General features: G+C 36.7%; 1 protein-coding gene across 1 annotated transcript; it reads right to left on the bottom strand.

Annotated features, from left to right (window-relative positions):
* Window positions 1-7,506: 7,506 nt before the first annotated feature.
* On the bottom strand, window positions 7,507-13,038 carry LOC139126403 (golgin subfamily A member 6-like protein 24). Its single transcript, XM_070692466.1, has 2 exons — window positions 11,761-13,038; window positions 7,507-9,992 (listed from the first exon to the last, which is right to left on the bottom strand). The coding sequence occupies exon 2, from the start codon at window positions 9,574-9,576 to the stop codon at window positions 7,507-7,509; it is 2,070 nt and encodes a 689-aa protein (XP_070548567.1). The 5' UTR covers window positions 9,577-9,992; window positions 11,761-13,038.
* Between the last annotated feature and the right edge of the window lie 13,019 nt (window positions 13,039-26,057).

Here is a 26,057-nt window from a genome sequence, read left to right as displayed (position 1 = left end):
TATTAATTTGAAATATTTAGTGTCAGATGACGGATTTAAAACATGTTTGAAATTATTTAAGATCGTGAGAAAATAACAAGCAACAAATTATACACTTCAACGGCCATTGTTAGGTGCAAGCAAGGGATTGTATTTACACAATCAATGCAGTTGAGTAATTTACGAATACGTCTTTTTTCAACCAATAAACTAGCATATCAACTGAACGCTGCTGTCTAATGGGCAAGATACAGTTACCAGAGTACACGGTGCAGATGAAAGTATCGAAAATTGATTAAAACTGTCAATCATAGTAACTGTTTCTATCTACTCTATTCTATCTAGCAAATTTGTATAGCGCCAAATATCCAAGTTAAACAATTGCTCAGTGGTGCTTGGCGTTACAATGAAAATGCTCTCTGGAAGATGTACGTTTTCAAGCGTCTTTTTGAAATGTTGATATAAGTGAGGTTTTTATGTCCAGGGGTAAAGAGAAGCTACTGCTTTTGTCCATTGTATAAAGCTTATGTTTAATATAAGTCTCTAGTGTTTGGCTACACTCTGTTAGATGATTTTAAAATCACAGATTGGTAACCCAACCCCAACGTATACTGGGTAATAAAACACACAAATTCCGTATGAACAGAGGATCGAATTCAAAATGTCTCAACCTACGGACACTTACCACTCTTATATCTGTTGACGGGTCCGACTTCATTAATTCGTCGTTCTCCTGGGATACATCAGCGGCATCTAGACTAAATCAAAGTGAGACTTGAGTGGACACCGTGGGTCATCAGTGTATTAGGGAGATGTGTAGATATTTGATGGATAGTGTTTGACCATTGCACATTAAATAAGGAATTGTGTGTTAACACAAATCCAGTTTGTAAGTCCACGGAGCTAGGCCGCCTGCAGAACAACATGTCAAGAAGTCACTTTGCATTGCTGACGTAGACATCTTATTACTGGCTATCTAACTACTCATCTGCTGACGTAGTCACCTTAGCATCCGCTATCTTGCTACCAATCTTTCTTGCGCACGGCACTTGACCTAATCCTTGCTGCAAGCTTCTGGTCCAAGTTCATTCATTCTAGGCCATCAGGCTGTCTGCCAAGCTATCCCACCACCAACCCCATCTCCTCCTTGGTTCCACTAGTCTGCTTCCCACTGTGGGCCGTCCATTGCATGTACCCCCACTCAAGAAGGTGGTCTCCACCGGTCCGGTGGAACCACTTTTACTTTCGGCTTTCGAAAGGTCTGCAATCACAACTTTGCAATCCAAACCTTTGCCCAGGAAGCAGACTGGCGGAGACCCCTCACCCAATCTTTGAGTTATTTTGTGCTTAGTTTTGAAATGGTTTTTGCCTAGATTTTACTTTCGTCGTTTTGCTTGACATTGTATTTTCCGTAGTTAGGTTATCACTGCTTTGTATTTGTCCACTGTTGCTTATTAAATTCCTTGAACACCATATCCTGTGTAGCGGTGTGTGCTTACAAATTATTTTTGTGAGTTAAGCGTACTTAAGTGCGTCTAGCTGTTAGTTTGGTAATTATTTAATTATGGAACAGCATATGTTCATTAGACAGGTGATCATTAAATGTGCACACTAATTTAGAATGTAAGGCTTAGATTTCTATAGATAAACTGGATATACAAAAAATTTTGAATTTGTTTGGATGCATTATTGATTCACTTGAAATCATCATCGTAGACGGCGAGCCTCATTGTGCTCAAGTTTGTGGGAATAATGTGACATAGAATGCAATTTAAAAAGAGGATTTTCATTGATAAATAGCATAGAGAGTAGTAGTCTCTCTGTACAGACTGTAAGTAGTGACAAAGAAATGTCAATACTGTCATACACAAATTATAGAGTAGGTATTTAATGTGAATAAGAAATCTACAGGCTTACTGACCATTTTCAAAACTGAGAACAAAGTGTACTGAGAAGTGGAGAACTGTATCACACATGACAATTTGTGTAAACATTTATTTTTCTCAGTCTTTGGCGCAAAACATCACTTAACAGTGGTGAGAAAGGGGATGACTAAATTTATGACTGATAGTCTACTAATGATAAATGAACATGCATTTCTGCTTATTGGAAATGAGTGTTATTTGTATTGAAAATTATTTTTTTGTGTTCAAATGTCACATTTATGTGTGTGAATTGAAGGCTGCAAATATTGGCTTATGATCACTGAAATAAGATTCAAGTACATGACCTTCAATAGGATCAATATTGGTGTAGATGTGATCAAGGCATGAATTATAATCAGTTGTTGGAGAGTGTATCAGCTGTTTGTAATCATATGTTTCTGTCATTAACTGTAATAGTTTCTGTTTTCTGACAGAATTGTTTTGCATATCTACATTAAAATCACCGATTATGACAGTGGGGTCATTGGGATGAAGTTTAAGATGCAGATTAAAAATCGCCTTTTCAAAAGTTGAAATTACAGTATTTGGATTACAATATGTACCAATAATTTGCAAGATACCAATAGGTGTTTGATACTTTGATAGTGTGAATTCAATGCCACCATAATCAATGCTTTGTGGTGTTTCAAAATAGCCATGTCTGGAGTAAATAACAGTGCCATGTGCTGATCTCTGATTTCCTGATGATGACCCATCATGTCTGTAAGTTACATAGCCTGGTAAGTCATAACTGGAACTATCATTTGGAGACAGTTTTGACTCTGTACAAATTATCACATCTGCAGCTGTTAAACTGTAATCACATGCAACATCTTCATAATGGGCATGTAATGATCTCACATTTTGATGCGCAACTACAAAATAGGTCTCATTGTATTTGTAGGGAAATTGTAAATTTGGTTGTAACATTGCTTCAGTGCGTAAACGATTCATTTCTGTTTGAACATCACTGCTGACTGTTATATTTTTTGGATGCAGATTCAGAATATGAAGACCTTCTAGATGAGTTACACGACTCAGTGCAACATAATGTAGATGATACTGTTTTTTGTTTGGCAGATCTACAACAACCTGTTGGAGTGTGTCACCTTGTGAACGGTGTATTGTTTTCGCACTAGCTGGACGAATAGCAAATTGTTTTCGTAAGACTTCAGCATTTTATAACGACCTACTTTGAACTGTCTTGATATTTTTGTATTGGAGTCCACTGAGCTTTGATACCACTGTGCAGTAGATGTTTCTTGTCATGACGTGTTTTGCGGCCTACAGACTGATCATCAAACTCAATCCACAAATTGGTGACATTGTTGTTATCTAGTATATCAATGAATCGGATTATTCCTGATGCACCATTTATGAGGCCATCTTCAACTGATAAATTTATGCAGAGGTCAATTCTCTGTCCAATGGCAATATGCAATGTATGTTGTAAACCCATTGTCTTTTGAGCTGCTTTTGGAACACTCTTAAGGATTTTAGTTTTAACAGCTTGATCAACATCACCAATAACTGTGTCTACTGCTTCAGGGTTGTCTTAAATCCTGTCAATTTGTTAAAGGCTAGGATGTTATGTGAATCAACACTGGCATTGCTGTAGAAAATGTGGACTATGTCAGTAACATGTTCTGTAGTTTCATCTTCATAGTTCAATTGCACAATACGAGTCTCAAGGTATTTAATGTCATTGTCTGTATGGTTTCCTTCTCGAAGTCGGTTTAGTAACTGAGCAAAGTTTGCATCATCTTTTTGTCTCATTATTTCTGTTAATTCAAACATTGTAAAACATTCTTGCCAAAGATTTGTTGCTAAAGGCCCATAGTTCACATTTAGATCTTGAAAAATCCAACCATCAAACACAGGTTGAGTTGAAACAAATCACCACTACTAATGATACTGACACCACCAAACAACTTCTTGTTACCCATTATTTGCTGCAGCCGTAGATTCACATAATTGAACATGCCATTACCAACCATTGAGATTTCATCAATAAATATTACTTTCAGGTTTCGATACTTTGCTTGCAATGTATTGAGCTTATCTGTTGAGAGTGCTCTGTAGTGAAAACTTGACTAGCAGGTATTTGAAGTGCACTGTGAATAGTAGTACCACCAAGATTGTATGCAGCTTTTCCAGTTGGTGCCATTAGAATCATTGTGATAAGGTCAGGGTTTTCACCTGGTAGACTTCCAAGGTATCGTAAGAGTGCTTGGTATATTGCTTTGACTACCATAGATTTGCCAACTCCTGCTCCACCTGTCAGAAACAGACATAACTGAGCATCTTTAGTTTTTACCCAGTTGAGAATATGATAAAATATTTCTTTCTGTTTCTCATTAGTTTCCTTACAAGATTATGGAAATCCTGCTTGTTCATTCTGGGTTGCTGTAAATCCTCAATGCATGGGTTATTGACAGCAATACCTAGGTCTTGACCAATATCATAATTTGAATGTTCAGGTTTGTCTGGATTGAAAGATGCATAGTCATTGTTTTCAATTGAGCCCTGGTTAGCATCTTGTTCATCATTGTGTATTGCATTAGGTGCTACTGTACTCACAGCATTATTTTGTTCAGCGTTTTCATTCTGCAGATTCTCTATTGCTTGCTGGAGAACTTCAGCATTATGTTGGTATTGACATCTCTTTGCATCTATGTCTGCCTTCAACTGCATATATTTCTCTTGATATGAATCACAATTCTCAATGAGTTCACTTTCAGATTTCCAAGGATGAAACAGCATTAATAGTTCTCTGTAATGATTCTCAGGTTCTTTTGCTTTGTGGAAGTTAACATATCTAATTACTTTACATTTTTGACGTTTTTTGTAGATCAGTCCTCCAACTTTGTATGAAACATGTGACTCAGATGATGGTTGTACAAGTTCATCATCAACATTGTCATCATAGTGGTTTGTTTGATTATGTTTTGTGTCATCTTTGTGGAAGTCAAACCAAGCTGCAAAATCTGCCAGGCACCATGCCAAGAGAGGTTTGGGCGACGTTGGTACTTTTTAATGAGACTGTCAGTTTCTATGTCAGTTGATTCTGGAGGCATTCCTTGAATTTCACAGAGTGGTTTCAACAAAATTGTGCGACTGTCTGGTGGTGATGTATTAATAAACACAAAATCACGTGTAGCACGGCGCAGTGACATTTGAAGTACCAAATATACAGCTTCTTGAGCACTCACTTCTACATGGTTAAGAAACTTATTTCCAATATGTCTAACTCTGTCTTTGATATCTTTATTACCTTCTCTTGCTTCCTTGGTGGCACGCTCTAGTAGGTTACTCATACCTCGCTGAGCCTTACTTATGTATGACACAATGTACATCGCACATGCATATGGGTCTAGAATAAACTGAATATCCATATTTGCTCTCCAAGCTTGTAGTAATGTTAAATTGTAACTATTAATTCTGATATCATTTGGTGTTCTCTTGAGAAAAACCTTGTCAGTTGCAAGTGATGAGCGAATAGCATCAATGTATGTTTGCTCATCAAGTTTGAGTTTGGACAGAAATTCCTCAAATGTGATATCACCACCCATACACATATTATCCAATTCCGCTTTATTTTGACATAGTGCTCTTTCAGTTGATTTTGTGTTTCCTCTGGACAATCAGATTCAAGAGGAGTCATATCATTGTTTTGGCATTGGTGGCAATGGGAAGCCAAATCTACAGACACATTGTCCTTCTTTTTGCAGGTTTGGCATGTCTATGTAGTTGCAGGTTGATCAGATTTTGCAGTGTCTCATCATCAGAATTCATTAAATTTTGACAAGAGATGTATCTGTCAATGAAGTCAGTGATTGTATCATTATCATCTTTATCATACTGTGGAGCATCTTTGATCCATACCAGCATATGAATATGTGGTGATCCTCTCTGTTGAAACTCAACTCGATAAAAGCTATCTGCTATTTCACCAATAGGATGAAGAGAACTCTCTAAGAAATCATGAAGAAATCGTTGTACAGAATAGTCAAAATGTCTTGCACAAGTCACAGGATCAGACTGAATCAATTCACATTTGTCTTTCCAAGTCATTTGACTAATCTCTTCATCAGTGTATAATTTGTGATGCACAGTTTGTCCAAGTATTCGTAGTAAATGATGCCATCGAGTTTCTGCAGCAGAAAATGAGAGGAAAAATGTGGGTAGTCCTAGCTGACGAATCATTGCAAATAAATCTCTTTTTGCTTTTCCCAATATGGTGGTGATCCTCGGACAGTTCTCAAAATTTTGTAACCTTCATCAAGATGCAACACATTTTGTACTTGCTCATGAGATTGGAAAGAAGCAGCTTTCAATTGTTTGCCTTCAAATTTACATTTACGTAGAGATAATGTAGCTTTGTCTTGTATTTGCTTTACTTGTAATTTCTTAAGTTTGAAGAAAATGTTCGGCACTGATTTAGCAACTCTCCTGTCTGAATGTCTTAGTTCCCATTTACATAGTGTACTGTAATGTACAGGTACTTTTGTCTTTGGTCTAGGTTGGCCAGCAAATATTGTAGGAAATGACAACTCTTCAGAATATTTATCTTGAAACAAACCATCGGTTTATTGCGTTCTCCTGGAGCATAGCAGTATGCACCATCATTGTCAATATCAGTTGTTTCAGGTGTAAGTAATGTATCAAGATTTCCTGTAGCACGGTCATCTATGTTTGTCACTTCTGTCCACTCATCATCAGATTCTGTGTCAGATGTTACATTTGTTTGCTCTGGCAAATTAGGACAGTCTTTTGTGTTACTTGTTTTATTTGTGTCATTTTCGGTATTTGTTGTTACATGTAATAGATTCTGGTGGTTCTGATCCCTATTACTTGTAATTTGTGCTTTGTTTATGTTCAGTTCACTGTCAGCATTATCTGTCGTATATGTAATAATCTTATCAGTTGTGGCAGTATGTGTTACTGAATGATCCGAGTCATTTTGATTTATACCTGTATGACTATCTGATCTGTTAGATTCATCTGTGCATTGTGTATCATCAGTTGCAATTTGTTTATCAGAGTTGTCTTGAGGTAAAAATTCTTTCCATTCTTGCTGTTTATCTTTAACTACACCAAAATGATTTGTGTGGGGTGAGATAGTGACATTTTCAGACTTGTACAGACAAGAATTTTGTACTAGCCACTGTGCAGCATCAACAACTTTCTGTGGTCTAATATTTTGCACTTGATATGCATGTTTGTAACTTTGTTTTCTTTTAGCTTTAGTGGTATTGTTTGTGATGCATCTAATGGGCGTGGCAATGTGTTAACAGTTGTAGATATATCACATGGTACGTTTACAACATTCCTTCGTAATGAAGTCTGTTGTCCTCGAGGTAGCTCTCTCAACTGCATAAATGGAATACGTAATGCAACTAGTCTTTCTTCTAATGGATGAAGTGCAAGCTCTTTGGTAAAGTTGGAAATGACATGTTGTTATGCACTGCACATGGAGGAATGTTGCCCTTTTTCAAATATGAATAACATGTTGAGCAAAGCCATTGCACATCATTATCATCATGTGTTATCCTGAGTCTAGTTATAAGTGGCAGAGTGTCTTTGATATTGTTGTAATTAATCAAAGTTTTCTGTACCAGAGCTGACTACAACATGCACACTTATAGTGAGGTCCATCAGAAATACTATTGTGGAAATATTCTATAAGTTCTTGCACATTCAGTTGTGTACAGTGTCTTTGGTTCTGTTTTTGCCTGTTGTCATGTAAACGTTCTTTTGCTCTGTAATTTTCATTGGTCCGTCTTTGCATCATAGCAATGGTGTTTCTTACCTTTTCTTTTTCACGATATGCAATGTTCAGTCTGGATTTTCTCATTGTGGTAGCATTTGCTGCTTTCTCTTTTAGTCTATGAAATACATTTAATCGCTTCTTTGACTTTGAAATTTTATTTTTCAGTCTTTCTTTTTGTTTGTAGTGGGCATCAATTCGTCTATTTTTCTTGAATAAAGCGTTTCTGATTTTCTCTGTACAAATGTATGCCTCATCTAAACGTCTGTTTTTCTTTCGAATAACGTCTTTCTGTTGTTCTTTTGTTTTATATCCTTTATCTAAACGCACTGCTCTCTTTCGAATTACATCTTTCTGTTGTTCTGTTGCTTTGTATTGTTTATCTGTACGCACTGCTTTCTTTCGAATTACATCTTTCTGTTGTTCTGTTGCTTTATATTGTTCATCCAAACGCACTGCTTTCTTTCGAATTACATCTTTCTGTTGTTCTGTTTCTTTGTATTGTTTATCTGTACGCACTGCTTTCTTTCGAATTACATCTTTCTGTTGTTCTGTTGCTTTGTATTGTTTATCTAAACGCACTGCTTTCTTTCGAATTACATCTTTCTGTTGTTCTGTTACTTTGTATTGTTTATCTGTACGCACTGCTTTCTTTCGAATTACATCTTTCTGTTGTTCTGTTGTTTTATATTGTTCATCCAAACGCACTGCTTTCTTTCGAATTACATCTCTCTGTTGTTCTGTTGCTTTGTATTGTTTATCTGTACGCACTGCTTTCTTTCGAATAACATCTTTCTGTTGTTCTGTTGCTTTATATTGTTCATCCAAACGCACTGCTTTCTTTCGAATTACATCTCTCTGTTGTTCTGTTGCTTTGTATTGTTTATCTGTACGTACTGCTTTCTTTCGAATTACATCTTTCTGTTGTTCTTTTGCTTTGTATTGTTTATCCAAACGCATTGTTATCTTGTACATGGCCTGATTCTGTTGTTCTGTTGTTTTATATTTTTTATCTAAGCGCACAGTTTTCTTACGAATAACATCTTTCTGTTGTTCTTTTGCATTATATTGTTTATCCAAACGCATTGTTTTCTTGTAAATGGCTTGATTTTGTTGTTCTTTTGCTTTATATTGTTTATCTCTGCGAATTGTTTTCTTTCGAATTAAGTCTTTCTGTTGTTCATTAGCTTTGTAAGTTTCATCTATCCGCTTGGCTCTTTTTCGAAATAAATCTGCCTGTTGCTCTTGTGCTTTGTTTTCTTCATCACATCGTTTTCTTTTCTTTCTAATTAAATCCGTTTCTTTCTCATTTTGTTTGAAGTTTGGATCAGCCCTCTTTTTTTGAATCCATTCTCTCTTGCACTGCTGTCTACATGTAGGAACTGTGATGAAACTTGAAATGGGTTTGAGAAAATCATAATGTCCACTGTCTGGCATGGCATTTCTATAAACAAGATGGATAATTAATGGTCCATTGATATTGCCAACAGTGTCTATGGGGTTATTTGCAGGGTCAAGATGTACTTGGATACATACATTATACACAATAGCAGCTGCAGTCAACTCAATATGACCTGCATATGTAGCTAAACCTGGTTCATGTCTGCTCATATAGTGTGCATATTCCTCTTTCGTTTGGATATGCCACCTTGCATATTCAACTTTGATTACATCTTTATAATCATCCCAATGTGTAGTTAAATAATCAATAACACCAAGTCTGATTTGTATGTGGTAATCTTCAGTATTGTAGATCCCATAACTTATAGCACGATATAGACAATTGCCATCACCTCTGATTGAGACAATCTCATATTGGCTTTTTGGGGAAGACCTTCGCCTCTCCATGTATAATTTCTTTGCAAGGTTTGATGCTTTTTGACTTTTCTTTTTTGTTTTCATATTTGTCAGTGTATTTCTAAAATGTCAAGTTCAATTAAATATATAACGCACGTAAATATTAAATGTTTATTGTCAATGCCTTCACTATCAATGATAGTTCAAAATACGTGCATAGGTGAACTATGAAAAGCTCAGTATTTCTAGAAAGTATTCAGAAGGTACTTATATTGGATATTTCAGAAGAGTACTTTCAGAATGTGCTTTGGAATACAATTCAGAATAATATTCAGACACTCACTATGTGAGATAATATTCTGTATATTCTAGAACTAACAAGCTCTGCTTGTTAGTATGTATTGTCAATGTCACTGTTGGATGTTGTTGTCAAATGTCTGTGTACTAAGTGTGTGTATTCTGATTTATTTTGGCTCTTTTTTTAATTAGAAGCTGCAGTGAAGACACAGTGAATACCAGTACTGCAAAAGAAAGAAAAATATGTCAGAGATAGGTTGTCTAGCTATGATTCACTAAAATGATTTAAATTTCATATTAAATATTTTGATTTTACATTCAAAGCACATTATGCATTTCCTCTGCAAACAACATTCTCCCAATAGCCACTGTAAAACTGAAATCAGATGCGATTCTTGATCAGTGTCATTATTCTAATTCAGCACAGATTTGTGCAATTCTGACATATAAATCCAACAGGAAACTAATACACCATTATCAGTTGATGTTTCAATTGCAGCTGGACTGCACAAAATTCAAAATCTTTGTACAAAGTACCAACTATGTTATCATCACCACAAATATATGCATCTGAAATATCATCAGAATAATCTGCAAATTGTTCAAAAATTTTAGAACACTGCTGAACAAATATGGACTAAAGAAATAAAAAAATACACACTAAAGATGGGCTAAATTATTGAAATGAAATAACATACCAGTAATAAATATGCATATGTTGAAACAAACTGTGGACTACACTTCATTTTTTAACATTTTAAACAGAAATGTTCAGCCATAATTTGAACGCCACACTATGACACAGAGGGGTAATTTTAAAATTCGTTTTACAACCGAATGAAATTCATCGACCGTCATATCTTGAACACAGAAATGCCTTGCTATATTGTGAATATTTCCGGTGGCGATAGCCCACTGTCCGTGCACCGCCGTACAATGGTCGGAAAGAAAAATGCGCCAGTTACATTTTGCAACACATGGGTTATAAACGTTTGATAATTGTTGTTTATTTAGAAGTGTTAAATGTCTTTACATATTCTTTGCCCCACTTCCGCACGCTCGTACTTCTCTTGATATCGCGTCTACTGAGAAAATTTACCTCATGGCCCCTATCGACATGCCGAAGGGCATGAAAACGCTTCCGCCAATCATAGCAACGATTACGTCTTACGATATCTTGTACTATGTAATGTCTAATGTATTGGAAAGCGTGCGGAAGAACGCTCAATCTGATTGGGCATAACAAAAGCCATTGTGTTTAACGGGAAGACGGCGTGGTCTAGAAGTTCTATCGAGACATTTTGGCAAGTTTCACGATATCAGTGAAAACACAAGATATAGTAATTTACTAAAGTGAAACCAGGAGGGTCATTTGTTTTCAGACTCGGTATGTTAAAATGAAAATAAATCCTAGTTTGAACCATGTAAACACTACATTTCGCTTACTCCGCTATGTCCGTGACGGCACAACCTTACAGGGGCCCCCGACTCGTACTCCATAAAAGTTACGATGCCCAAAAACAACCAAGAAATCTCGCAAATCGGGGTTGAACTTTCAGTTTCCACTATAAGAATCATTTCAATCGAAGTGTGGTAGAAATCAGGGGAACGGTTGTTTTTAATGCACGCCCAAGCCCTAATTGTAAAACAATGGCGTCGTCATCACGCGACTAACATTTTTCGAATGAACTCCGTGAATATTGAAAACACTATTACAGTCGATCCCCCGTAAATTTAGATACTCTTTTTAAACTAGACCATAATTAGGGCCCATACTGTATACTCGATGTGTGGTGAGATGTTGCCACACGTTTTAACACGACTTATCAGTTTTAACACGACTTATCAGTGACGTGCTTTGGATAACCTTCGAGGCCGTTTCTTTCCGCACACAGCTTCTCACAATCTCACCTCTCATTCAGTCACAGATATTATCGGTACACGCAAAATTAACACATGCTCTAAATACGGATACAAAAATAAACCTCTTACCGAATGTCGTACTGGCTCCACTGGTGTGACTGTAGAAAGACGTAGCAGGAACTGAATCTCGTAGCGACACACAGAAAGTATGGCTGCTCGATACACGAGGTTGATCAGGCCAACGATGTTGAAGTTGGACTCAGTTTCGGATTCGGTTTCGGATTCGAATAACTGACAATAGTTTTATATTTCCAGGTTATGTTATTATTTTTTCGACGAATATAATTACTGATACACAAGGAGATATTTAAACTAGATGAAATTACTGCACAAATAGCATGTATTTTATCACATAAATGTAGCATGTATTTCATGACATAAATGTTTCATATATAAACATAATTTATAAAGTTTAAAAAATCAAAACACTTTAGGTAGTAGAGCAAGGAACTGTATCGCATGACTACACAAGACAAAACTGCTGAAAAATCAGTCAAAAGTTACAACTTATGAGCTGTCCATCTAAATTATGGGCATTATGCAGTTCAGACTATTCAAGCTAACAGTACTTCGCACAATTCCAAGAAATGCATTCAATGCTATCTTTATTAATGTGCACACAATTTATGCCATGAAATATATGCATTGTTTTATTGTGATCTTATTTTCACTTTGTCTAGTGTGATAAGATATTATTTTAGCTGAAAAAAGGTCCAGGGAAAGTAAGGAAAATCCAGTATTCCACAGTGTAACAATTGGCTGAAAATATAAAATTTCTTTCAGTCTCTTGAATCCGAAACCGAATCCGAAACTGAAACCGAAACCGTGTCTAACTTCAGCATCGTGAAAGGCCTATGTTTCTACAAGCTGATAAATGTATGGCCATCACATTTGCTAAAGAAGTTCTTGAGTATACTGGTAGTCTAATTAGAAAAAATCATTAAATATGCAAATTAGAATTAATTAACCAAACTTACTAAGCTTTTACCATAGTTATGCTACAGGGTAATTAAGTATGTGTACAGTCACATCAAATTTGGTTCAATATTTCTTGAGATATAGCCCTATGGCAAAAAAGTCATAAAATATGCAAATGAGCAATTAATTAATAAGCCACACCCACCAAAATCTAATCAGATCTAAGTCTCATCATGATAATACCAAATACCAAATTGCATGACATTGGACCTAAGGGTTCTTAAGTTATGAGTGGAACAAAATCTGTCTACGGACGGACGGACAGACGGACAGACGGACGGACGGACGGACGGACGGACGGACAGACAGACACACACACAGACATTGTGGCGACAAAGGACACCTTTGGTGCTTAGCACCACGGTGTCCAAAAAACTGCTCAGAAAATATGTTTCTAAATGACCACTATTATTAAAACAATGCATTTCGGATTTCGAAACAATAGAAGTGAGTTTTGTAGACAAATCTGCGCCGCCCAATGCAGTAATAAATGGGAAACAGAGTGACAAAAGAGCAGGAGTCAATCGCCATTTGGTTGATGACCAATGAACCAAAAGGGTTAAACGTGTCGAAGGCGTCCTACATGCGACTTGGTTGCAATGGACGGGGTTTTAGACTTAGGCGTCCCCGATGGTATATGTGATTTAATTAAAACATTTTCCTCTGTCGCTGGTTTGGTAAGCGGCAAAGCTACCTTTTAGGTCTTTCAAATTAGCCTGTGATAAATTTTGTCCAACAAGTTCGTCTATTGACGCATAAATTTTCTTTCTTCGTCATTAGTAATGATGTCAAAAATACGTGATCTTGTGAAAATTATATGTTGGTTACGACATTGATGACAAAAACCGTTCAAACATGTTGAGTGGCCTACAATACTGATGAGTGTCATATTCACTTAGGAAATCAATAGTCATGTCATAATCCTCATCTTCTAGCCTAATCTGCTTTTTCTCTGATACTGTCAACCAACAGGTCATACCCTTATTTTGTAATAAAGTACATTTAACAACAAGGAGCTCTGTCTATGATTTTAAAAATATTCACGAAGGTGAGCTTCCCCTTTTCACCAGGAAAAAAGTTCGCTTTGTATTCTGACACTATTTTTTCTTGCTATGACATAACATGCAAGGTATTCAAAAGCAAGCTAACTTTTACTTGTGCACAAAAATATCACTCGCCTTTACTATGCAAATTATCTTGTTATGCCTAATTAGTATGTTTTAAAATACGCTGGATTATGCAGCCGATAATTGTCACATCGAATGTTGTTTTGTTGAAAAAAGTGTAGAAATTCCAGATAACTGTAGTATAGGCATTGTTGTTTGTACTTTTATAATGCATACATGCCGTAGGAAGCATTAACTACCGAGAAAATAGTTGTACGAAAATACAGATGACAAAATCAAAGACAATAAAATGTATAAATGTTTCACTACGTCCTACTTTCGTCATATTCAATTCATTGATGCTTCAATTTATTTGGGTGATCGCCATCAACCTAAGTAAGTAGACCACTAAACAAGGTGGAAAATAACATTTCAATTTTTTATGACACTCTGCTCCCATAAATGTAACCTTAACAAAATGACACATGAATAATCCTGAAGCTGCATCCCAACAGCAGAAGCGAAATAGATCAATTTGTAGCATCTGAAATTCGCAACTGCCACCGTATTAATCATATTTCATAGCGTTTGATGCAGCGTCACAAGTGAAATGATTTGGCCTGTACTATGTCAACAATTAATTTTTTTTTGCTTTTATTTCGAAAATTAAATAGTCGTCAGGGAACATACGTTACTAGTGACTCTGTCATTAAAGCTTGACACCTAAAGTGAACATATATTTACAAGCGCATTTTACGGTCCTGTTACCTTTTTAGTCGCTGTTAAAATGCAGCATCTCGCGATATTTGAAATCTACCGCATGACAAGTTTGGATGGAATGCTACCGACTTTATTTCATCCTACAACTTAGACACATAAACTGATAATGGATACTGATTATAGTAACTTTCGAACTTCAGGGTATTTTAACCCGACAACCAACTAAACACAACACTTCACAATACTGTGACTTTCATCATCGAATCTCCCTTTCAGTAGCATCATAAAAATTTGTAAAATTTGAAACATAGTCTCCGTCTCTGTCCGGGTCTAGTGCATCAATATAAGCTTATGCATTGTCCAGTTATCGGTATATTGTCTTTCCGTCGCACCAAAGGGGAGTAAAAATTAGCATTGCATATTCATAGTTTTATTTGGACTTGATAACATTTGGATTCTTTCCTTTTCAGTTAATGATGACATTCAAACTAATGGCAAAGTATTATATTTCCGTGGATCGAAAAACAATCTACTCAAAATTTCACTTATTTATAAAGTCTTATTTGTGCGATCTTCATTGCTGTTATAATCTACTGCCCTTGGGTGGTCTCTTCAAAATGCCAATAGATAAGAAGAACGCCCAATGTTATTTAAGTGCTTTTGTGTGAAATTTCTGTTGAGTTTGACTTTTCCTCTGTGAATGTAACAAAAATCAAGCGAGACATAAGTACATGCCGCATCTCCATAACGATCGAGGAATGAGTCTATCTATATGACATCGTATTTCATTACTAGTCAGTGTCTTGAATAGGAATGTGTTCACTCATCTGGGTGTGTACTTGTCAGGCTGATAAGCCGTCGAATTACAACATTTGCATTTTTTTTTTGAATCAAATAACCTTACTTCATCGAAATGTGATAAGCTAAATGGTACACACTGGTCTATTTTATAATGTTTATCATGAAGTAAACTCACAAAAAGTGGTATTTACCCTTCAGTGCAAGCGTTTGATTGACGGTCGGTTCTAATCGCCAAAGGTCATTGATTCCCGACCACCAATGCTCGACTTTCCTAAAAATTGTCTTCCAGTCGCGTTAGAATTTGAATATAACCACAAAGTTCGATCGGAAGCAGCTTCGCGCTGACTGCATGGCAGTCTGTCAGGGGTTTTTAGGGCGGAAAAAACCTAAATAGTGGCATTTTCTGTAGCGTTTGCCCGTGTGTTGCCTGATTGGTGTCCACTTACACAGAGAACGCCGTCATAGCTTCGCTTTTTTAAAGAGAGGCTCCGCCTTTCTATGCCACAAAAATGAATTCCGAGCGAGAAGGAGTTTTAGGGAACACAAAATAGGAAATGCATCAAATTGTCAGACTTAATACATGATTCCCTTATATCGCTGCCTAAATTTAACATTACAACGCACATACGACACAGACATCCCTTTTAGAAATGATAAGCATGCAATAAGGGTTGATTAGAAAAAAGGCCGAAATTCTTCGCTGTAAACAGCAACTTTTGAATGGAGATGCATTTTGCAGGTGCGCATCTAAGGACAAATGATTGGAGTACATGCCGTAAGTGAGAAGAAATTCCCTTTGTAAGTGAGAAGAAATTCCCTTTAAGTGTACTAGGGATGATGAAGAAGAATATAAACAGGAGCAATTTAACAGTTAATTGGTTCAGGATTAACCAAGAGGAAACAAAATGCCAAAGGTGCCCGCTCGTGCATTTGCTTCTGTGGAGGTGTTCCCGTACGTACCCTGCAATGGCGACAAGTGATACCAATTACTTGTATAGCCTACATGAGCCTTTGTGTAAGCATTTAGATTTATGGTTTGCGCGGGCTCAGATGCATGTAAGGGTATGTGAATCAAAATACCCAAAGACAACAGACACTGCATGAAAACGCAATAATACAGATAAATTCACATTAATGAGTTGACTGTATTAAAGAATAATACACGCGAATTCACATGAATCCACATGAATACAGGCTTGCTGAATACAAACAATGGATTCTTGACTGTATTCACCTGTATATGCACTATTCAGCTAAAATACAGGCAATAATTCATGCTAATACAGTAAGTATTATAGCGTTTTTGTGCAGTGAGACAATCCGAAGGGGACGTGAATAAAACGGACATTGGAACGTGTACTGTAATGTGATCTGTTGTAATCTCTTGTAATGATAAAGATTTCATCACTCAAATAATTAGGAAAAGGCAGTAACTATATGATCTTTTTCAGATACTTTTAAATAAAAAGGGTCGTCAAAGTGAAAGTTAAAATCGCCGGCGATAACAAGATGACATGGTTAAGTTATGGCGCTTTCACAAAGAGTTGAAAATTCACGGATGAATAGATTTATAGTTGTGGTATTCTTTGATGACTTTGGTGGACGATAGATAGTAATAATGTTCAGGAGTTGACTGGATGAAGGAGGAGTTATGATTAATGATTCAAATGATTGGAATGCCCAGCATTGCTTTTCAACAACGCGAAGATCAGATCTTGTTATAATAGCCACACCACCACCCTTCTGAAGTTGCTGGTGGACGTCGTAACCGCTGATCGAAGAGTGATACTCAGCTAAGGGAGCTTTCAGTAATTATAGGGGTGGGCCGAGGGAATTTTGCGCACACCTGTAGAATAAAATGTGACCCTCCCCTATCCTCCTGTCTAAAATGTGACCTCCCCCTTGTCCGACCTTCTAAATCTTGACCATCCCCCCAACCACTGCGTTACTCTCCCCAGGAATAACAGAAACAGTATCAGCTAATTTACATAACAATTGGTTCAATTGTTATGTTAAGGACAAATTACAGGGGGGAGTGCTGGTGTTTTTGGAGGGACAGTCGCAATTTATCACGCAAGAATTTTTGAAGAGATATGGTATTTCATACATTTGAGGGAGGGTCACCATATTTTGTGCAACTATAAGAAGGCAAGATGAGGCTGATTTAGTGCTTCATCCAAAATATCAAATCATAATACATGGAGTGTATCAGGCAAATTATTGACAATTTTCCCCACAAAACCTGCTATATATGTATATTATATATGTTTTATAATGTATTTTAATGTACTTTGCTTGAATTGGGAAGTAAAATGTGCATTCGTGTAGAAGAAATTGATTTCTGAATTTCCACCTGGTACTTGTACATGATAATGAATGCCTGTATAAGAGATATATTCATACAGGCTGGAACGTCGCCCGGGTTAACAAGGTCCAGACCAGCTACACGGGACACAGTAGCTCAAAAACTGTGTGTCCCTCGGATTATCCTTCGGGATGTTACTAAGACCTCATACGTGCAATCAGAGGGCAATTTTTATCACAGAAATGGAGAAAGCTACCAGACAATTAAACCATGCAAATTGCTACTGACGGACTGTTTAAAGTCATCTCCTGCTTGTCATTATACAGGTTCTATTAAAAAGTGTGGTATTAAAAACTGCAAAACTTGTAGTATGCTCATCACTACAGAACAGTTCAGTAGTAGTTTGACCGGGAAGACCTATTGTACCAAATGTCTGGAACCTCTGAATTGCACTACCAAAAACGTATTCTATGGAATTGAGTGTTCATTGTGTGGGCTCATTTATGTTGGTGAAACAGGAAACAGCTTACGATCTAGAATGAACGGACATCGCAGTGGAGTGAATCGATCTTTGGATGTGCAACTTTATAAGCATTTTACCCAGGACGATCACTCCACTTTGTCTATGCGTGTCCGTATTCTTGAAAAATATACCATCCAACCAATAGCCCCACACTTAGTTCACCATTCCGTAGACAGAGAGAATACCACTGGATTAGACAGTTAGGTACCGCAATGCCTTATGGTTGTAATGACGACATCAAAGATATAGGCAATCTCTCAAGTCCTGGTTGTTCAGAAGTGAATGTGATGGGCCTATTTGAGTCTTCTGTCCGTAGAAGACGTAGTCATGGACATAGGCGTTACCATCGGCCTAAATTGGATACATCTACCTCCAACTGCCATGACACATTTCATGAACTGCTTCTTTTATTGCAGAAACCTTTAGGTCTCCATCACATTCGTACTTCATTATTTGCTCTTTCCATCAAGGACTTGAGAAGGTTGCATGCCTATGCATTAAGATTGTCTTTGACAGATCCGAACAAACAACCGTACAGACTGGTCAGTATTATTGCTGATATTGCACTATACAGACTATACAATCCTGTTCGTGCTGAACCTATGACTGATGACCATCGTCATTTCATACATCTTCCATTTAATAACAGAGGAATTGATGCCATTAATATCAGCAATATACTTCACAACAAAAAGGTTACATCAACTATACCTGTATACTTTAAGAACCAGTCTGTACCTATTCTGTCATATCAATACACCAAGACAATCTCCAATAAAATATTCAATTACAATAAGGCATTGCGGCACTTAAAAATTGATAAATTCCTTCAAACACCAGCATCCTGTGACTGCTCTACATCTCCCTTCAAATACACTCCATTTGGCCATGTCATCACTGGTGATCTGAACTTGGTTGAACATCATCACCTTCGTAAGATATTGTCTTGTGGACCCAAGTTCAGAGAACCTCGCAGGATCAACTGGAACCATAATTTTATGATCGTTATGGACTCTGTTGAAGAATATGCCAGGAAATGGGCTAAAAGGAATAATGTAGAGTTGGACACACTGTCAGAAAGGGTCAAATCTGTAAGGAAAATAGTTCATGGCCGTATTGGTCGACTAAGATCACATGTTTGCAGAAGACCCTATTCTGTATTTAAAGATCCTGATGCTGTGTAAGTGTTTGAATGATATCCATGACAAATATGTTGTCGTTCCTGCTGATAAAGCTGCCAATAACATTGTATTTGTCTGTACGAAATATTATTTTGAATGTCTTATGGACGAAGTTGGTGTAACTAAGACCTCCACCAACTCCACTTACAGACAATCAATGTTCAGCAAATCTGAAATTTTGGCAAACCATAAGTCATTCATGGATAATTTTAATGTTACAATAAAGGATGACCATAATAAGTTGCCTAGCTTATACTGGATACCAAAGCTCCACAAAACACCTTACAAAGCTAGGTTTATCGCAGGATCTTCAAAATGTTCAACTGCAGAGTTATCGAAGATACTGACTTCTGTTCTTTGTACTGTTAAACGGGGACTTCAAGCATACTGTGATGTTGTCTTTTCTCGGAGTGGTATAAATCAAATGTGGATATTAAAAAATTCGAAGGAACTCTTTGAAAATTTGAAATCAAGATCTGTTTCAAAAATAACATCTATTAAAACTTTTGATTTTTCCACATTGTATACCACAATACCACATAATAAATTAAAAGAACGCTTGAAAAACATCATCAACCAAGCATTTTTCTACAAAAACGGTTCATGCCGTTACAGATATGTGGTATTGGGGTATAATTCTACATATTTTGTTAAAAATACTACTAACGCTAAAGTGTTTTATACCGAGAAAGACATCATCAGTATGCTTGATTTCCTCGTCGACAACATATTTGTAGAATTCGGAGGGCACCTTTTCCAACAGTGTATAGGAATTCCTATGGGCACTAACTGTGCTCCCTTGCTTGCAGACTTATTTCTGTTCTCATATGAGGCAGAATTTATCCAGAACTTAATTAAACAGAAAAAGGTCTCTGCAGCTCGAACTTTCAACTAACATATAGATACATAGACGATGTTATTTCTATGAATAACTCTGAATTCAGTAAATATCTCGCTATTATTTATCCTCCAGAATTGGAGATTAAAGAAACTACAGAAACGGCCTTTTCTGCTTCATATCTGGACATTTTACTTGAATTTGACTCTAATGGTCACCTTTCTACTAGGCTATATGACAAGAGAGATGATTTCAACTTTAGTATTATCAATTTTCCACACCTCATAAGTAATATTCCACTCTCACCAGCTTATGGGGTATACATTTCCCAGCTTATTCGATATGCTAGAGCATGCAGTTCATATGGTGATTTTGTAGAGAGACATGGCCATCTCTCTTACAAACTATTAAATCAAGGTTACACCAGAGCAAGACTTGTCTCTACATTCAAACGCTTTTTTGGCAGGTATCGCAAGCTGGTAGATAAATACAATATCTCTCTTCGAAAAATGATCACTGATGGCATCGGTGACATTGGGCCTTAGTTAGTGACCACTACCTATCTGACTTATAGATTGATATATGGCGGGTGCCACATGTGGGGCAGGATGCGCTTACTATTTTCGAAACACCTGACATCACTTCTTGGTCTTCTGGCCAGAGGTCCATATATCTTTCTTTCATGAATATGACTTTGTTTGTGTACCGTCTATTTACTGTCTGTTCTGTGCTGTCTTGTGTCTATGTTTACAACTATTGTCTTGCGAATTCTGACCTACTGTCATTGGATTATGGATTGGTATGATTGCGATTATTTCATCTAAAAAGTTGGTTCACTATCCATGGTGTCTATGATGAAACTATGAATAGTTTTTTCCAACACAAACAGGTAAATCTTTGCATTTGTGTACTTTTGATTGTTGATATTAATGATCTTGATTAGACAAGAGTTGTTACAAGTCTATGGTTGTGTAAGAAATTTGATTTTAGAATTTCACCAAAATGTCGATTCACTATGCATGGGGGTCTATGATGAAACTATATTTTTTCAGTGCAAAATTAGATAAATCTGTGCATGTATGTATGCTGGATTATTAATATTATTGTTCTTGATTAGACTAGAGTGGTTACAAGTCCATGGCTGTGCAAAAAAATTGATTTTGGAATTTCTCTGAAATGTCCATTCACTCTGCATGGGGTCTATGATGAAACTGTGAATAATTTTGTTTTCAGTACAAAATTAGATAAATCTGTGCATTTATGTATGCTTGATTATCTACACTATTGTTCTTGATTACACTAGAGTGGTGGTTGTGCAAGAAATTTGATTTTGAAATTTCACCGGAATGTCGATTCACTATGCATGGGGTCTATGATGAAACTATGAATAGTTTTTTCCAACACAAAAACAGGTAAATCTTTGCATTTGTGTACTTTTGATTATTAATATTATTGTTCTTGATTAGACTAGAGTGGTTACAAGTCCATGGCTGTGCAAAAAATTTGATTTTGGAATTTCTCTGAAATGTCGATTCACTATGCATGGGGTCTATGATGAAACTGTGAATAATTTTTTTTCAGTACAAAATAAGATAAATCGGTGCATTATGTATGCTTGATTATCTACATTATTGTTCTTGATTACACTAGAGTGGTGGTTGTGCAAGAAATTTGATTTTGAAATTTCGCCGGAATGTCGATTCACTATGCATGAGGTCTATGATGAAACTGTGAATAATTTTTTTTTCAGTACAAAATTAGATAAATCTGTGCATTTATGTATGCTGGATCATCTACATTATTGTTCTCGATTAGACTAGAGTGGTTACAAGTCCATGGTTTTCAAGAAATTATATTTTGGAATTTCACTGAAAAGTTGATTTAGTCTATGAGAGAACTATGCACAATTTTTTCAATATAAAAATTGACAATATCTTTGCATTTGTGTACATTTGATAATTGATATACACTTTTCCACCTGTTGCATATGTTTTTGTCGCTTGTCTTTTATCAGTTTTAACTGTTCAAGGTGTTTATTGTAGGATACCACTGCATCTTCTTTTCTTGTGAAACTTGTGGATAATGTGTACATATTTTGTTGGTGATTTCCTATTCAGGAAATATCACACGGACAATCAAAGTTTTGGCCATAAAATCAGCTTCTGTCAAAAGTGACCTTACCAAAAATACGTTTATAAAAAGTGATCCTCCCCCTTGAGCTGTTTTCTAAAAATGACCCCCCCCCCATTCCCCCTGCACACCCCACCTGTAATTACTGAAAGCTCCCTAAGATCAGATCGACTGACTTGTAATCCAAGTTTCAGTGATTATTAGAATGTCAAGATGTTCCTCGACCAAGGTTGTCGCCATGGCAGCGATGTTCCCGTTCATCAAGCATGCGTTCCATGGTGCTGCATTCAGCTGTAATTTCTTGAAACAAGCAGCGATCCTCGGGATTTTCACTAGGAAGGAGTCCCTTTCATATTTGGTCGGCGAATTGTCCTAGGCATTATAACGGTTTAAATACTTGGCATTGTTTATTTGCACTATCCTGTTGAGAGAGGGGAATCAGACGTAGTACCCGTGTCCAAATATGTTCACAAGGCCTCTTTCGATTCCAATGGTCGGCAACAATAGATGGAATTCGTAACATTGGTTTTGGGTGTTTCCATTCAGCGTTTCGCCCACGAGGCCTTAACAGTTGCCAGGTATTGGTCATGGACTGCTAGGATAAAACTCAAGGTATGACGAACACAGAAAAACGAGGATTGTACTGCCATGTTGCCATCGTTGAGCCAAGACCACACAAAAAGTCAATGATAAACTACAGCTCCCAGGATACGTAAAAAACTAGTACAATCGACAGTAGATGCACTGAGTCTTTAAAAAGTTGCAGGATAAAAACGCACGGTAAAAAACGCCGGACAAGTCGGTAAAAAACTAAGAAAAGACTAAAAAGGCAGCCGATCAACAGCGCAACAAAAACACACTATTATATCTTTTATAGCATTATTTTCAATCGACAATGCCTCAAAATTATGAAGAATTGAAGAATAAGCAGGGCGATATGAGGTTAGGATTTCCGCATCAGCGATGTAGAAGTTCATCGGTTGGTCTATTATATATATATATATATATATATATATATATATATATATATATATATATATATATATATATATATTATATATATATATATATATATATATATATATATATAATGAAAAGTATCAGCACTGCACCGAGCTTTCCTAGTACATCTGGTCTCCTCAATAAAAGAACCGGGTTTTTGACATTTTGTGGCTAATTATTGAAAAAGCATCAAGTTACTCTAACATAAGCAAGCGATGTAATCTTTGTATAAGAGAAAAACTACACTTTATCAGTGCTGACAAATCTACGCTCTTAAACAATCGCTCGAAGCTGGTTTCAAAATGTCGCCACCAAAACAAAATACTTTTTGTCAAGTTTTTACACCGCCTGCAAATAGAATGGTAGGCCTCGATCATACATTTAATAAGACTATCGAGCTGAGAATCCTTTCACTACTTCTCCTGTCTGATGATTGCAGGATGCATGAAACTTAAGTAACGGATATCATTACTTTGTACTTGAAGTAATTTTGTGTTATTATTTATAACGCTCTGCTTTCACATCGAGCACTGTAATTTCTCACGATATATATATATATATATATATATATATATATATATATATATATATATATATATATATATATATATATATATATATATATATATATATATATATATATATATGAACTTGCCCATATCGCCACTTGTGTGACGTAGACCAGCACAGATACGAAATTAAATGTCCTGCGGTTTGTAGAAGCGGGAAATTATTGTCTTCGAATGAAGTCATTTTTAGCCAATGGCTGCACGTTTGACCAGGTGTTCGGTATTGGTAATTGGAATAGTGTATTCGGACGAATCGGCCACCGGCTACGGTTGTTACTTAAATCATTATGCTTGAAATGAGACTGCAGGTATGTGGTCAGAGGATGGACGTCTAAAAAGTTCGAAGTGGAGAGAATTGGTGGCCTTTTTTTCGGGTTGTACAGAGCAGAAGGAAAGAAATTGCAGATCGGAGGGTCCGTGTGACTTCTGACTATCTGCACGTCATTATGAATTCTGACATTCTGAACGTCATAGGAATTTTGCAAGCGGGGAGCAGAGTAGCTGAATTGCAACACTTGGCGTTAAGTACTCTTGAATTTTCGAGTACCTTTGGCATCATTCTGAGTCGTCGTTAGGTTCCAAGGGAACGTTACAGCTTATTGGTTGAGCAGATACGTTGTTAATGATTATTGGAGCATTTGTGACGACATGTTCATCATCTTTCTTGATAAAAATTAGGGACATCACGTCACACAGTTGATAGGAATGCATCCAACTATAACACAAAGTGTCCTGTGTTCAATTCGAAATTTTGGTGTCCAGGTTCTGTAGCTGTGGACGCTTTTTCTCAATTTTGGGGAGGTGAAAGCAACTGGATTGTTCCTCTGTCATCAGTGCTTTTCGGGATTCTAAAGAAATTACGTTTGGATAGAGCTAAAGGACGTTAGTAATTCCAATGTGGCGTACAGCTCCATTTTGACCTCTTGTAATTCCAAATGGTGTTGATAATGCGATTTTTTTCGTTCTGATTGTGTTCTTCCACGCAACGGAGTCATAGTTGGAGGAATAGGAAGAAAAGGAATTTTTTCCGGAAATTCGTTAGATTAATCTATGATTGCTTTGCAAGTTGATTTTTCAAGAGTTTTCTATTGAGCAATTGTCTGAAGGAAGCTGTCAAGGAGGCAGTTAGCGCACCTTAGCTAATTCTGATCTCGCGGAGAAACTCCTACATCGTTTGCTCGCTTCGCGAAGCGACAGTACTGCAAGAAGTACTTTGCTATTTTAAGCGTTTGGATCAGTTCATTGAAACAAGAGCAGGATAGCCTCTTTCGGGTAATCCTGTTCACATTGCAGTTTGTTACTCTTTTACTCGAGCAGAACTGTTCACTGAACGTTACTTTTAGTATCTTTTACAGCATCAAGTAGGCGCATGTGATTGGAGACCATGTAGACCCCACCACTTATCGTTTTGTCGTAAATTTGCTTGAAGCTGCAAAGAGACAAGCTCCAGTAGTTAGAGTAAGAAAAGATGCAGTTGCCAGCCATAAGTTACGTGCATTGTGTAATACATATCAGTCTTGCAATGATTTATTAGTTTTGCGTGACCTTGCTCTCATTTTGTGGTGTTTTGTAGGCTTCTTAATATTTGACGAAGTTAGCAATTTCAAATGTTGTGATGTAAAAGTGAATGCTGACCACATCGTTCTGCATATTTGCCATAGCAAATAAAACAGACCAATATCGTTAGGGAGACAAGTTGGTGATTTCGAAGCTTTCATCTATCGCGTGCACATGCACAATATTGTTGAGATACGCTTAAGCTGCTAAAGTTAATTTCTCAAGTCACCCTTTCATTCCACCCAATTTATAGGTCAAATGGTAATAAAACGCTAAGCTCTAGTAGAGGAAGAGTTTGTATAGTTGCTCGTTTAAAGGAGGTCGGCGCTGTTGATAAGTCGTTTAACCCACACTCGCTTCGTTCAGGCAGTGCGACCGCAGCTTCAAAAGCCAGTATCGGAGATATATCGTTGTTGTAAGCGTCATGAAAGATGGAGATCAGATTCCGCTTAAGACTGCTATGTAGCTGAATCTTTAGAAGATCGTTTAGCAGTTTACCAGAGTTTATTATAGTTTTTTTTTTACTTAGTACCTGTTCCCTTTATTTAATCATCATGCCAAACGTACTTGTGATACTTTTAAAAGCCATAGCATCTCTAAAAATGAGAACTTCTGTCTCGATCGTGTCGTTGCATTTATTTCATAGATATATTTGT

Source organism: Ptychodera flava (assembly GCF_041260155.1).
Source record: "Ptychodera flava strain L36383 chromosome 3 unlocalized genomic scaffold, AS_Pfla_20210202 Scaffold_27__1_contigs__length_13241970_pilon, whole genome shotgun sequence".
NCBI classification, from domain to species: Eukaryota; Metazoa; Hemichordata; class Enteropneusta; family Ptychoderidae; genus Ptychodera; species Ptychodera flava.
This window is presented reverse-complemented; position numbering and strand designations above follow the sequence as displayed.